This window comes from Nelumbo nucifera, chromosome 3 (genome assembly GCF_055504915.1).
Source record: "Nelumbo nucifera cultivar China Antique chromosome 3, China Antique-T2T, whole genome shotgun sequence".
NCBI classification, from domain to species: Eukaryota; Viridiplantae; Streptophyta; class Magnoliopsida; order Proteales; family Nelumbonaceae; genus Nelumbo; species Nelumbo nucifera.
The window spans coordinates 26042507-26056729 of NC_142651.1; the positions used below are offsets into that span (position 1 = coordinate 26042507).

General features: G+C 40.0%; 1 protein-coding gene across 2 annotated transcripts in view; it reads right to left on the minus strand.

The window, feature by feature from the left end:
• LOC104596866 (ATP-dependent Clp protease proteolytic subunit 3, chloroplastic) overlaps nucleotides 1–14223 on the minus strand; it is a 28742-nt gene extending 14519 nt beyond the window's left edge. For both annotated transcript variants that reach the window (XR_016083750.1, XM_010258216.2), the window contains exons 1-3: nucleotides 13949–14223; nucleotides 13721–13835; nucleotides 10803–10978 (exon numbers count right to left, since the gene is read on the minus strand). Coding sequence is in view for 1 of the 2 variants with exons in the window: in XM_010258216.2 (XP_010256518.1) it covers nucleotides 10803–10978; nucleotides 13721–13835; nucleotides 13949–14215 (558 nt within the window). In the remaining variant the exon portion in view is untranslated. The remainder of the gene's footprint in view (nucleotides 1–10802; nucleotides 10979–13720; nucleotides 13836–13948) is intronic.

The following is a 14223-nucleotide window of genomic DNA, read 5'->3' on the forward strand; positions in this document are numbered from 1 at the left end:
ATATGCTTGGGAGAGAATGACATTGTCCCTAGAAAGAAGTTGTTGTCGTGCAATGTCATACTCAGGGTTAAGGCCAGCAAGGAATTCAAACACCCTATACTTCTCTAAATGTCTTTGATAGGTAGTTGCATCCTTGGTGGTTTCCCAAGCAAAGGTCTCTAGATGGTCGATCTCCTACCACAGGGTCTTAAGGACTGAAAAATAGGCTGCAACAGATCTATCTCCCTGCCTTGTGGCAATAATTTGATTTCTCAGTTGATAAGCCCTAGCAACATTCTCCCTTTGTGAATAGGTTTCTGCCACCCCATCCCATATCTCCTTAGCAGTGTTTGCCCATAAAAAAATTTTATTTATATGTGGCAACATAGAATTACACAACCATGTCATTACCATATAATTTTCCTACACCCACCGGGAGTTGCCAGTTTCGGGTTTCACCTCTTCACCAGTAATATACCCCAATTTTCCACGAGCCCCAATGGCCATCTTTGCAAATTGGGACCACTCCAAGTAGTTTGTACCATCCAACCTAACTGTAGTAATGGTCCCAACTCCGAAGGGGTCTCCAGCACCTCCTCTCACTAGTCCCATTTCATTCTCTGGCTTATATTCAACTCTGTGTGCCTCCATGTGTCTCAAAAGAGGTACAGAAAACAACCAAAAAATGCAGCAAGAACAAACAGAATACCTTTTGGAACCAACGACACTCCTTTGGTGTCCTGGACTTTCTTCCCACGAAAGATTCCTTTTCGGTGAGATGGGAGAAGAGAGAGAAAAAGCAACCGCCCTCTCTAGAAGCCTCCAAACCACATGGAACTTGAATCACCCCATACAAAAAACCCAAAGGAACCCTAAAAAATAAGGGCGCCACTACCTAGGTCAAAATTGAAGAGTCCAACAAAATTAGGACTCTTCCCCTTTCTCTAGTTTTTCCTGTTGATGAGAAACCCTAGACCAGCTACAGGGCATACAGATCCATCAAGAAAATCCAAAAACTGGGCTTACCTGAGAGCTTCAATCAGCCTCTTAAATCTCCATTCAGTCGGTCGATCTAGGGCTACAGGAGTGAATCTCTTCAAGAACCTTCAACCTGCTCTGATACCAAGTAGAAAGCCTTACGTGTTGATTCGGCCAAGCTTCTTGTGAAAGGAAGAGGAGAAAGTTGGGGGTTTCAGCAATAGACAGAGGAAAGGGAAGAAAAGGAGAAGAAGGTCGACTAGGATAGTGATACATAACCCTAGCCGCCAGCCCCTCATTCTATTTATAATTAACTTAAATATGGGATATTACAAAGATGCCCCTAGTAGGGCGGCAACTCAACTAAGTACTTACAATTATTTTAAAAATAAAAGACTAATGGGCCCAAGGCCCAACAACTTTTTAATTTAAAAGAAAACAAACTAAACATAAATCGGCCCAACATAAATCAGCCCACTCAACACCTTCTTCCTTTTCTTCTCATGAATATGTTGATTTTCTATACTTTAACATGAATTTTATATTTTTCCTATGAAAATCATGAATAATTATTAAAGAAATATGGTTATGGTACCTAGGGAACTACCCTAGGATCTATGTTTTTAATATAAAAAAATCCATCGCCTAGGCGACTAGGCGACAAGGCGCCCCCCAATAGCCTAGCCTCGCCTTGGCACCTTGAAAACTATGCCCATCGAGTACCTGAAGTAGAGGGGGAAAAGAATCCAATTCCGAGTCCCTGACATATCTACGAAGTCCCAGATTCCAGGCTAGACCAAACATGGATGGGGAGGGGGCAAGAAAGTCAGCAATCGGTCTACCTTTGAAGGAGGAAAGGGCAAAAATTGAGGGGAATAGGGTTTTTAAAAGAAGAGTCCCCCACCCAAATATCTTCCCAGAATTTGATTTTGCTACCTAAGTTAAGATCAGGTCTGATATGACTGAGAAACGAAGGGAGAAGTTTGTGAATTGCCTTCCATGGTAAATAGCTCAATGCCCTACTAGAAACTCCATCATCCCAACCATTCTCTAAGAGCCCATGTATACTGGTTACCACTTTGTGCCAAAGCTTGTCTGTCACACCTGGGAATCTCCGTAACCACTTGCCCAAGAGAGCCTCATTCCTCTCCTTTAGTCTTCCAATGTCCAATCCTCCCAATTCCTTCCTTCTAGTCACTACTTCCCATCTAACTAGATGATCTCTCTTCTTCTCATCAGGTTCCCACAGAAAATCCCCCATTATCTTCTCTAATTTCTTCCCGATAGCTTGAGGCATACTAAACACCGAGAGATAGTAAACTGGGAGATTTGCTAAGGTGGCCCTAATAAGAGTGATCCTTCCCCCAAGTGAGACACAATTTCTCTTCCATGCTGCCAACTTCTTTTCAAACCTCTCTAGTACCGGTTCCCAGAATCCTAAATTTTTGGGTTTGCACCTAGAGGGAGTCCTAGATATTTCAAAGGCCACTCACTCCACAAACAACCTAATTCCTCTACCCAAACATTGACCTCTTCTTGGGTTAAGTTAATCCTAGCTATCACACTCTTGTTGAGGTTCACCTTCAAATTTGTCACTTTTTCAAAAAGGTTAACCACCAACCTTAGGTCCCTTGCTGCCTTCTCATCTCCAACCCTTTAAAATACCTGTCGCATCCGCCTTCGATATCAGTCTACTAAGCACTTCTGCTAAGATCGTGAAAAGGAAGAGAGATAGAGGATTTCCTTGTCTAACTCCTCTTTTAGCATTAAAGAAATCCTTTACTACTCCACTGACTAGTATTGAGAAATGACAGGACTGTAGACAGCCTTTAATCCACCTACACCATCTTGCTCCAAATCTACATTTCCTAAGTCTCCAACAAGAACTCCCAATCCACAAAGCCATAGGCTTTCTCTAAATCCTTGTGCAAGTAAAAGTTAGCTAGCTGTTTAATTCTGACAAAAGTCAAATTTCACATATGAATTTACAGACCTAGACATTTATAATCTGTTTTTTAAGGTAAATATTACAATTTCAAAAAGAAGTATAAAGACATTGGTGATGAGAAATCACCCACCCAAAAGAAAGGAGGAACATAAATGAAAAAAAAAAAAAGACATTACAATATCAGCCTTCCACTTCCACTTCTAAAAAAGACCAAAAACCTGAAACAAAAGAATCTTTTGAGACCCCCAAGAAATCTGGTAAAATCAAAATCCAGTCCAAGATCCTCTTCCCAATGATATAGCAAAGCTCCTCCTTGCATCTCGCCCTTCCTTCAAAGATACTTCTATTTCTTTCTTTCTAAACCTCCTAACAGACTGTGAAAGGAACACAGGACCACACAATTTTTGAAATTTCTTATTCCCAAGTAGCCTTGTCCAAGATTAAAAAAAAAAAAAATCTTTGGAAGATCTTGGTGACCAAAGCTCAAACCAAAAAGTTTGAAGAAAATCCCCAAACAAAATTTGTGTAGCAGCATCCAAAGCTGAGATTAAAAAAAAATTCCCCCCTCCAATTCACAAAAACAATACCTTCTAGCCAATTGAAACCCTCCTCTTAAGTGATCTATCTTGAATGAGAATTGTTAGAATAATGTCAAAATAACTTAGTTGCAGATGTTAGGGCCTGTTTGGCTAATTAAAGTGTTTTTTATTTCTGTTATGTCTGTTATTGTACTCGGGGGCACAAGGGTCTTTTCCCTTGTTATTTCTGTCGCCCTATATATAGTAAAATAAACACTGGCGCCGCCAGTACTGTTACATTGCAAATCTTCTCTCTTCTCTCCTCTCTTCTCTTCTCTTCTTCTTCTCTTCTCTTCTCTCTTCTTCCTCTTATCTCTGGCCGGCCACACTGTCAAGATGGTATCAGAGCGGGAATGCTGATTAAAAGTGAGCAGATCAATCAACCCTACTGTCAAGAGAAGATCGATCAACCCAAAGAACAGATCGAACAGACTAGCATAACAGAAATCTGATTCTGGACTACAGAATAGCTACAACTTGTACAGTTCTCCCTATTTTTCTCTTCTTCACTCTCCTTGGTCATGTGTCGAGTGAAAACCCTATGAATCTGGGGCGGCTGAATGCTGTCGAACCTGTGTAACCCTAGTTTTCTTGGATCGTGTGATCCTATTCATGTGTTAAGACAGTTGTAGGTCAAGGATGACCTGTCTTCTCAATGGTTTGAGTTGACTATAAGTAAGAAGGATCTCTCCTACTGATTAGTGGCTGTTAGACATTCTGGAATTCTGGTAGGTGGGGACTGTTAAAACTATACAGGTCTGAAATCTGCCAAATATTACCTCAGTTTTTGTCCGGAATTTGGTACTATTTGTGCTCAATCTGGTTGGTAAACCCGAGTGTGTGGGTGTGAACTGAGTGAAGCATTGTTTTGTGGAGTAAAGAGGGGTCCTAAGTCCTGTGTTTGGGACTGATTAACTGCTTGACCATGTCGACTGAGAATTCTGCTACTTCAGAGATCTCAGGGAGCCACAATGGAGTGAGTGGGGGAATGGATATGAGCTTTCCCATGGCTGTCATTCCCTTTGATGGGAGAGTAAAGGAACCGAAGTATGGAAGTGCTAGGGGATAAAACTCTACATCACTACTAGGGGGCGAATAGGATACATCAATGGGAGAGTAAAGGAACCGAAGTATGGAAGTGCTGAGCATGATAGGTGGAACCAAGAGAACAGTATGGTGATGTCTTGGCTCTTGGTCTCAATGCTGCCACAAGTAAGGAAGACTTTTATGTGGGCTGAAACTGCTTGTGAGATATGGGAACAAGCAAAATCCACTTATTCAGAACAAAGACACTATGCCAAGATTTATCAACTACAAGCTGAATCTTCTACTTGCAAGCAAGGGGAGAGGAGTCTCTCGATGTACTATTCTGATTTGACATCAATATGGAAAGAATTTGATCACTATCAGAGTGTGAATTGGAAGTGTGATGAAGATGCAAAGGCCTATAAGTCACTTGTATCACAGCAACGAGTGTTTGCCTTCCTCCTAGGGCTGAATCCGTCATATGAGTCCATCAGGGTACAGATCTTGGGTAGTAAAGACTTGCTATCAGTCCAGGAGGTGTATGCCTTGGTGCAATCAGAAGAAAGCAGAAGAAGTGTGATGAATGGTGTAGAAGGGGAGACAGTTGCCCTAACGGTCCGGGGAAATTCAGATACAAATGTCGGAGGTGGCTTTAAAAGGGGTGACACTCAGAAAAAATCAGAAGATAAAAGCAAGCTTTGATGCACTCACTGCCAGAAGACACGACACACGAAAGATACATGCTGGGATCTCCATGGAAAACCTAAATGGGCACAGGATTTGGGTAAAAAGTCAGCACCGGATCAGGGCAAGAAACCAGGCCAGCATAATCAAAAAAGGTATAACTCAGCTAATATGGCATCGACAGAGACTAGTCCTTCCGTAACTCAGGAGAGACATCTCGGTTCTGACCCTAAGGAAGATATTATCAACTCCTTCCATGAACATTTGGAATTGTATGGTAGGACTCTCCGCCAGGTGGATTCTGGGCCTACTCCTTCTACCTCATTTGCATCTACATCAGGTAATGCCATAGCCTTCCATGTGTCATCTCATACTATTGATTCACCTTGGATTATTGACTCCGGAGCCTCAAATCACATGACCAGTAAGTCAAATTTGTTCCAGACATATAACCTTCTCTCTGGGAGAGATAAGGTAAGACTGACTGATGGTTCTTTTTCTACCATAGCTGGCCGAGGCACCATATCTCTCCCACTTGGCCTTACTCTTCCTAATGTCCTGCATGTTCCGAAATTACCTATTAATTTGTTGTCCATTAGTAGTCTTACTCACTCTTTGAACTGCTCAGTCACCTTTTTTCCGTCTTCATGTGTGTTTCAGGATTTGACCTCGGGGAAGACGATTGGTAGAGGAAGCATGGTGGATGGTCTCTACGTGTTGGAGAATAATGTTGGTCTAGTGGTGACCGAGTCCACAAGTTCGTCAAGTGAGAGTCAGGCCTATTTATGGCATAGTCGTTTAGGTCATCTTTCTTTTGAGTCGTTAAAAGTTATGTTCCCAAAGTTGTTTGAGTCCTTGTCAGTGAGTCAGTTACAGTGTCAAACTTGTCAGTTGAGTAAGCATTGTAGAAGTTCTTTACCTTTACGAAATAAAAGATCTGAATTTCCATTTCATATTGTTTATTCTGATGTTTAGGGCCCTGTTACTCTACCTATTGCGGCTGGCTATAAGTATTTTGTTACTTTGATTGATGATTATTCTCGATACACTTGGGTTTACCCTATGCGATCTCGAGATGAAGTGCCACAAATTGTGAAAGATTTTCAACGCATGGTGTTCACTCAGTTCCAAACGGAAATTCATATCTTCCAATCGGACAATGCAAAGGAATATTTCCATAGTGATCTCACGAAGTTCTTTGCTTCGAGTGGGTCACTTCAGCGAAGCTCTTATGCCAGGACACCCCAACAAAATGGTGTGGCTGAACGAAAAAACCGTCACCTTCTCGAAGTTGCTCGTGACTTGCTGATTCATATGAATGTGCCAAAACAATTCTGGATGGATGCAGTATTGTGTGCGACATATATCATCAATCGCATGCCCTCTCGTCTACTAGAGTATAAGGCCCCACATCAGCTCTTGTTCCCTACAGCCCTGCTGTCCACCATTCCGATGCGTGTTTTTAGGTGTCGTTTTGTCCACAACTTGTCACATACTCGTGGTAAACTTGACCCTCGGGCTATTCCTTGTGTTTTTCTTGGTTACCCTTCATCTCAAAAGGGGTATCGTTGCTATGATCCCATTGCCCGCAAGTACTATGTTTCCATTTATGTTTCATTCTTTGAGAGTCAACCGTTCTTCTCGGTTTCTCCTCAGGGGGAGAGTAGGGTTGAGGAGAAACAGGCGACGACTCAGATTCAACTACCTCTTTTACCCGATCCTCCTCCGTTTCGGGTTTTTTCATCGTCGCCATAAGAGCCAGCAGAGTTCAAGAGCCATGGAGCCAGACACTATGCAACCAACATCATCGGATTCACCCGAGGCAGATCCGTCTCATCAGCCAGGTACACTTGCTCCCATTGCTCCTTTAAATGTTGATTCACCTGTCACCAATGATCTTAATATTCCTATTGCTAAGAGAAAGGGTGTTAGATCTTGTACCACTAATCATCCTATCTATAATTTTGTGTCCTATGAGCATGTTTCACCTTCGTACTGTGCCTTTCTCTCTTCTGTGGATAGTGTCCCCGTTCCTAAGACCGTGGCAAAAGCTTTGTCAAAACCTGAATGGACAGATGCAATGCAGAAAGAAATTGATGCCTTACACAAAAATGGTACTTGGGAGTTGGTAGATCTTCCTGAGGGGAAGGAACCAGTGGGGTGCAAGTGGGTGTTCACAGTGAAACACAAAGCTGATGGAACTGTTGAAAGGTACAAGGCTAGACTGGTAGCAAGAGGCTTCACACAGGTATATGGAATGGACTATGCAGAGACTTTTGCTCCAGTAGCAAAGATGAACTCTATCCGGATTCTCCTTTCCTTAGCAGCAAATCTTGATTGGGATCTTCACCAATTGGACATCAAGAATGCCTTCTTGAATGGTGACTTGGAAGAGGAAGTGTACATGACCCAACCCCCAGGGTTCTGTGCCAAAGGCAGTGAACAAAAGGTGTGCAGGTTAAAAAAGTCCCTATATGGGTTGAAACAATCACCTCGGGCTTGGTTTAGTAAGTTCCATTTAGCAGTCCAATAGATGGGATTCAAACAATGCCAGTCAGATCATACCCTGTTTGTGAAAAGAGGTGAAGGTAAAATTGCAGCTCTTATTGTGTATGTGGATGACATAGTGATCACAGGAGATTGGGAGGCTGAAATCCAGAGACTAAAAAAATTCTTAGCCACTAAATTTGAGGTGAAGGATCTAGGCCCCTTACGATACTTTCTTGGAATTGAAGTTGCCCGCTCTCACAAGGGCATCTTTATTTCCCAACGGAAGTATGTACTAGATCTACTAGAAGATACAGGCAAGTTGGGGGTAAAACCATCTGATTCACCTATTGAACATAATCATCATCTGGGAGACAATCAGGGAGAGTTTTTGAAAGATGTAAAGATGTTCCAGAGACTCGTGGGGAGACTTCTGTATTTGTCTATGACCAGGCCTGATATTGCCTATGCGGTGGGTGTCCTTAGTCAATTCATGCACAGCCCGAGGACAACTCACTTTGAGGCTGCAGAGAGGATCTTGAGATATCTCAAGAAGTTTCCTGGAGCTGGTTTGTTGTTCCAGAAACACAGTCACTTAAAAGTGGAAGTATATACTGATGCAGATTGGGCAAGAGCAGTCAATAACCAAAAGTCTACCAGTGGTTATTGTGCCTTTGTAGGAGGAAACCTTGTCACATGGAGAAGCAAAAAACAAAGTGTGGTGGCTAGATCCAATGCGGAAGCAGAGTATAGAGCGATGGCTCATGGGGTTGCGGAAATCATGTGGATAAGAAATCTGTTAGGTGAACTGGGTTTCGCAGTAAGCAATCCTACGTCACTCTACTATGACAATAAAGCTGCCATCAATATTGCTGCTAATCCAGTTCTGCATGATAGGACGAAACACATTGAAGTGGACAAGCATTTTATCAAAGAGAAACTTGAAAGTGGAGAAGTGTGCACACCATATGTCAGCTCGGAAGAGCAACTTGCAGATATCTTCACCAAAGGTCTTCATCATGTGCGGCACAAAGATTTGTGTGACAAGTTGGGAATGATTGACATCTATGCTCCAACTTGAGGGGGAGTGTTAGAATAATGTTAAAATAACTTAGTTGCAGATGTTAGGGCCTGTTTGGCTAATTAAAGTGTTTTTTATTTCGTTTTTTTTATTTCTGTTATGTCTGTTATTGTACTCAGGGGCACAAGGGTCTTTTCCCTTGTTATTTCTATCGCCCTATATATAGTAAAATAAATATTGGCACCGCCAGTACTGTTACATTGCAAACCTTCTCTCTTCTCTCCTCTCTTCTCTTCTCTTCTTCTTCTCTTCTCTTCTCTCTTCTTCCTCTTATCTCTGGCCGGCCACACTGTCAAGAAGAATGATGTCCAAACCACCAACCAAACAAAGGCCTCAACTGTAGGAGGAATTGAATTCCCCCAAACACCCCTGATTGGGGTCTTCTCAACCTAATTCCTTGCCAATGCTTTGTAAAAGGATTTAACCAAGCAATACACCATTCTTACACTCTTTCCACCATCTTGAATCTGATCTTTCCAACTTCAGCTCAACTGTTTGTAGTGTGTCCAATAACCTTAGATGCTCCTCCACTTCCCTAACCAAGAGAAGTGGTTAGAAAGAGCACTCTTGATTAGAGTGATTCTACTACCAAATGATAAATATTTTCCTTTCCACCCAGCCAATCTTTAATCAATTTTATCTAAAACCGGCTGCCAAGTTGATGACGCTGAAGCTTTTGCACCAATTGGAAGAGCCAAATATGAAAATGGAATTTCACCCACTAAACAACCCAAAGCTACTAAAGAAGGTTTGCATGAGAAGCAAAGAAGTTCCTATCCAAGTTTCCAGAGCAGCAGAATAATTGAGCAAAATCTGAGAGTGTTAAGTTGGAGTTTAGTATTTTCTTTTCCTTTTAATAAATTTTATTTTACAATTAAAAAAAAACACTTCCTAGTCTGCATCACCACTCTATGGTAGAAGAAAGGTTCAAACATAGTAATTTATAGAAGTATTAAATGACACTAGCAGTGTATATGTTAATATACAAATGGTTTGCAACCAATTATGATTTGTTTAGTGGGGGGGGAACTCTCCTAAATGCCACTGATTGGATAGAAAAGAATTGTCTACTTCTCACTCAAAGAGATGCAGCTTAAATTCCATGGCTAAGCTTTCTTTGAAAGAAAGAAAAAATAATTAATAAAAATGTTGGACTGAGAACCGAAAAGGACTTATTTAAGCGCCCATGATTTAATGATGGGTCATGGGTGTGGAACTGAACTGAACAGAATGGTGAAATAGGATTCATGTAGCCAAAACATATAGTTGGGACAAGGCTTAGATGATGATTGGACTGGATAACAAACAGTCTTGGTCCTTTGCAGTTGACAGTTGACAGAATTCATGCAGCCAACCCGAAACAGGACATTGTGAGCTCCTTAATAGCTGAAGCTGAAGTTTGATAGATTAGTAGATTATTCACCATGTTATTTTTTTAATTATGTTATCCACCAAAAATACAAAGCAATAAATCATTCAGTTCAGCAACTTCAGGTGTCATCAAACGGCTCATTAGAGCAGGAGATGATTGTGGATATTGACAATTGGGTAGCTAAGTATATGTCAAATACATCTGGGACAAGTTGGGGAATGAATGGAGATTATTATTTTTCTCAATTTTGGAGAAAAGAATTTGGAGTACCTTTTGAGAAACCTTTTTTGTTTTTTTGCATCTCCTTTTAAGAAACCATCCTCTAGGAGTTCTCTTTCTCATTTATATATTGTAGCAGCTCCTAGTTGGATATTGACAATTGGGTAACCAAGTATATGACAAATACAGCTGGGACAAGTTGGGAAGTGCATAGAGATTTTTTTTTCTCAGTTTTGGAGAAAACAATTTAGAGTACCTTTTGGGAAACCATCCCCTATGAGTTATCTTTGCCATTTATATATTGCAGCAGCTCCTAGTTGGAGGTAATAAATTCCACAGTATTTTACCTGTTTTTTTCTTCTTCTATCTGATGCCTATGTCAAGCTTGCATGCTTCTCTATAATTGACAACAAATGACAATAAAACACTAAGCAGAAAGTAATTACTCACTTTTCCTCCGGCAGTTCCAAGTGGTTGATGGATCATAACTCTGGCATTTGGCATGCAAAACCTCTTTCCCTTAGTTCCAGAAGCAAGAAGAAATGCACCCATAGATGCTGCAAGACCCAGACAAACAGTAGAGACATCTGCCTTGCACAACTTCATCGCATCATATATTCCCATTCCTGAATGTAGCAATAAATTGAAGGATAGTGACATTATCAATACAACAAAATAGAGTTCTTTGAGTGTGGTAGTGGGAAGTTCATAAGGGGTTATCCCTTTGCTATCATGGCATTGTCATGATCCAAGGTAGAAATTTTCAAATATAACTGTAATGAGTTTTTTTATGAGTTAAAATAATAAATGGATTATAGAAGCACTAAATTGTATCTAGCACAAACTAAGATAGACAGTAAACACAGGAATTAATTCTGAACAGAAGAATTACAACATCATGCATTACCAGACCAGCCATAACCATTGTATACTTAAAATCGGGAAAAAAAAAACAGATATCTAGCTAGTGTAGAGGAATATCACGACTAAAATCTCCAAACCGTTTGTTAAGAGACTTAATTGAAACACTTTCCTATATCCATTCAATTGTATGTACTATGTATGTTCATGCTTTGTGTATGAAATATTTTGTTTTTCCCAGGTAACTCAGCTTCTTCATGCTATAATAGTGTCATTGCTAAAAAGGACATGCATATTCATAAAGATCATTCTTTGGACATAGATCAGTTTATTGGCATTCTGCACCACAACCATGATCTCACAAGTTCAATCCAAGATCACATAATAATACAAGTGGACATAAATTGCAAGTTCACATGCTAATACAACTGCACCACAATCAGTACACATACTAATCAGATGGGCATAAAGGTTCTTCTAAACAGTTGAAAAAGACATTACCCAATGATGGTCCCAGAGACCGGGAGTATTGGGAGGGGCGGACTGGATGCAGACCTAACCTCTAGCATTGCACAGTGGCAACTTGCAGCATAGTTACCAAGGTGTCACCTAGACAACACTTTATGGGGGTTCCCCTGGAGACCCACCTGTTTTTTCCATGCATGTTAGGTGCCTGCCTTTCCGTAAGGTACCAGATTAGGCACTTACACCCGCCTACCCATAAGGCTTAAAGTACCAGAGGTGTTATAAGGAACCCTTGGAGTGGAATCACCCATGCCTTCATCATCTCCTTCAGGATCATCAAGTTCTTTATGTCACTTTGTAACTATGGCAATTTTTTATTGCATTTTCTTGTTTTGTGTGCCTTTATCCTTTCAGGGCTGTGGCAGCCTCAAATAATAGGAATTTTTTGGTTACTGAATGAGGAAATTTAAATAGTATGGAAACTTGACTAATTCAAGGAATAACTAAATAAATAAAGAAAAAGTTTGAAAATTTTCTTCATTATAATAACTTGTGTCAATCAAAAATCCTATGACTTGTTGTAATAGTGTAAGTTCTGTTAATTTGCACGTAAAAAAAAATAAAAAACAATTCATCATAGGATTTTTGCTTAATGTCTATGATGAATTGAAATAAAAATGAAAGCTAATAATTTGAACCCCATTGGCAAAAAGGTAAGGTTCAGGTTGAGCTTGCATATGCCTTGCTGCTTTGTTTTACGAAAGTGATTTTGTTGTATAGAATATATCACTAGAAATAATATTGCTTTATGAAAAGAATGATATAATATGCCTTGATTTCATTATGTCCACCTATTATTTATTATTTTTCGATATCAAATGATAACAACGTGAAAATATGTTAAATACCAATATGGATCAATTCCTGTAATTTTTTTCTAAAAAAATACCATTTCATGATCTATACGACTATACCTATGTGCCATCTAGGTGGGGACTTGAGCACTTAGGCAAAAGGGTAGGTGGGTGCTAGTTTACCGATAAAAGGTAGGTATGTAATTGTTGGACACAAAAGTACAATATCCAACTGCAAATGCCACGTAGTTCAGTTTTACCAGGTCTAATTAACAACCTTTTTATCAACTTTGAACTAAAACGGAATAGGATTACTTAATTCTAGGAGGGGTAGGCTCCCTAAATATGACTTTGAACTGGTGAGTGGTGACTATGTATTTGAGCTCATAGGATTTTTTTCATATCCAAATGGAAGAAGAGGAAGGAATTTAGCACCACAATTGTATTTACCATGAAGAGCAATTTTCTTCTGTTTCCCTCTTTTGCTTCTAACTAACAAGCTGGTCAAGAAGGGAAATGGACAATAGGTACAGCAGGATTCCAATCTCTTAGGTTAAACAGACTACGAGTTGAAAATGCTTCTACCAACCAGAAAGACGGTTGCTCAACACTAGCTAAATGTATTTGAAGAATCACTATGCTGATTGGAACAAGCATCCAGGTGATATGACCGAGTTGATTGCTTTACTTATCAAACGCAAAGAAGTGAACATGAGAACAAGCATCAATGGTGCTGACACTTTTTTTTCCAAGTTATGCTTTCTTTTCCAATCAATATTTAAAAACCAGTACAGATAGAAGACCTCCATCAGGGTAAGAGAAAAAACTAGCCTTCCATAAGGATCAGCATCTATCACTATGTTTATATTCTTCACCTCATTCCTAAAACTCAGTAGTGGACTGGAAGTTACCTACATAAAATCAAATGTGGCTTTAAGCAATATGATTTTCATTAATTTAAAAGAAAATTCTCAGTCAAAACAAGCAAGAAAAATAATTCAGGAATTCTGCATAAAATGAATATAAAAAACTTGACCATACAATTTTGTATTGACGAACTTAGGTTAAAAAGAAAAATGCCAACTTAAATATTTTAAATATTAGTCATCGGCAGGTATCCTTATTAATAGTCAATGAAAGATGAGAAAACACAAGGAGAGAAGACGAAGAAGCGAACTTTAGGCATACCAGCAGTTACAGAGCCCCCAGGTGAATTTATAAACAATTTAATGTCCTTTGTCTGGTCTTGGGCATCAAGTAATAACAGCTGGCTGATGATCAAATCCGCAGTCATGTTATCCACCTGCATCGCAAATTACAACACAACATATGATTAGCTAACACCGTTTTAAATGAGTAAAAAAGATACATCTAAGAATATTGAAGGGAGCAGGTCTCTTCAAAACTGAAATAAACCTGAGATCCCAGAAAAACAATTCTCTGACGAAGGAGCATATTTGTTGCATCAAGCTCTTCGAATTTGGGCAACCAAGGAGCAGCAGAGTTGGATATATTCCAGTCTGTCGAGAGGGTCCTTCTGGAGCTTTTTATCGCCTTAATGGAAATGGGTTGTCTCCTAGGAGTAGTTTGAGTGATAGGATTGAACTTAAATTGGGTGAAGACGCCATGAGGGAAACACACAGGTCGTGAAGGTGAGGTTGTGAACATCAAGGCATTCTCCATTTATGTTA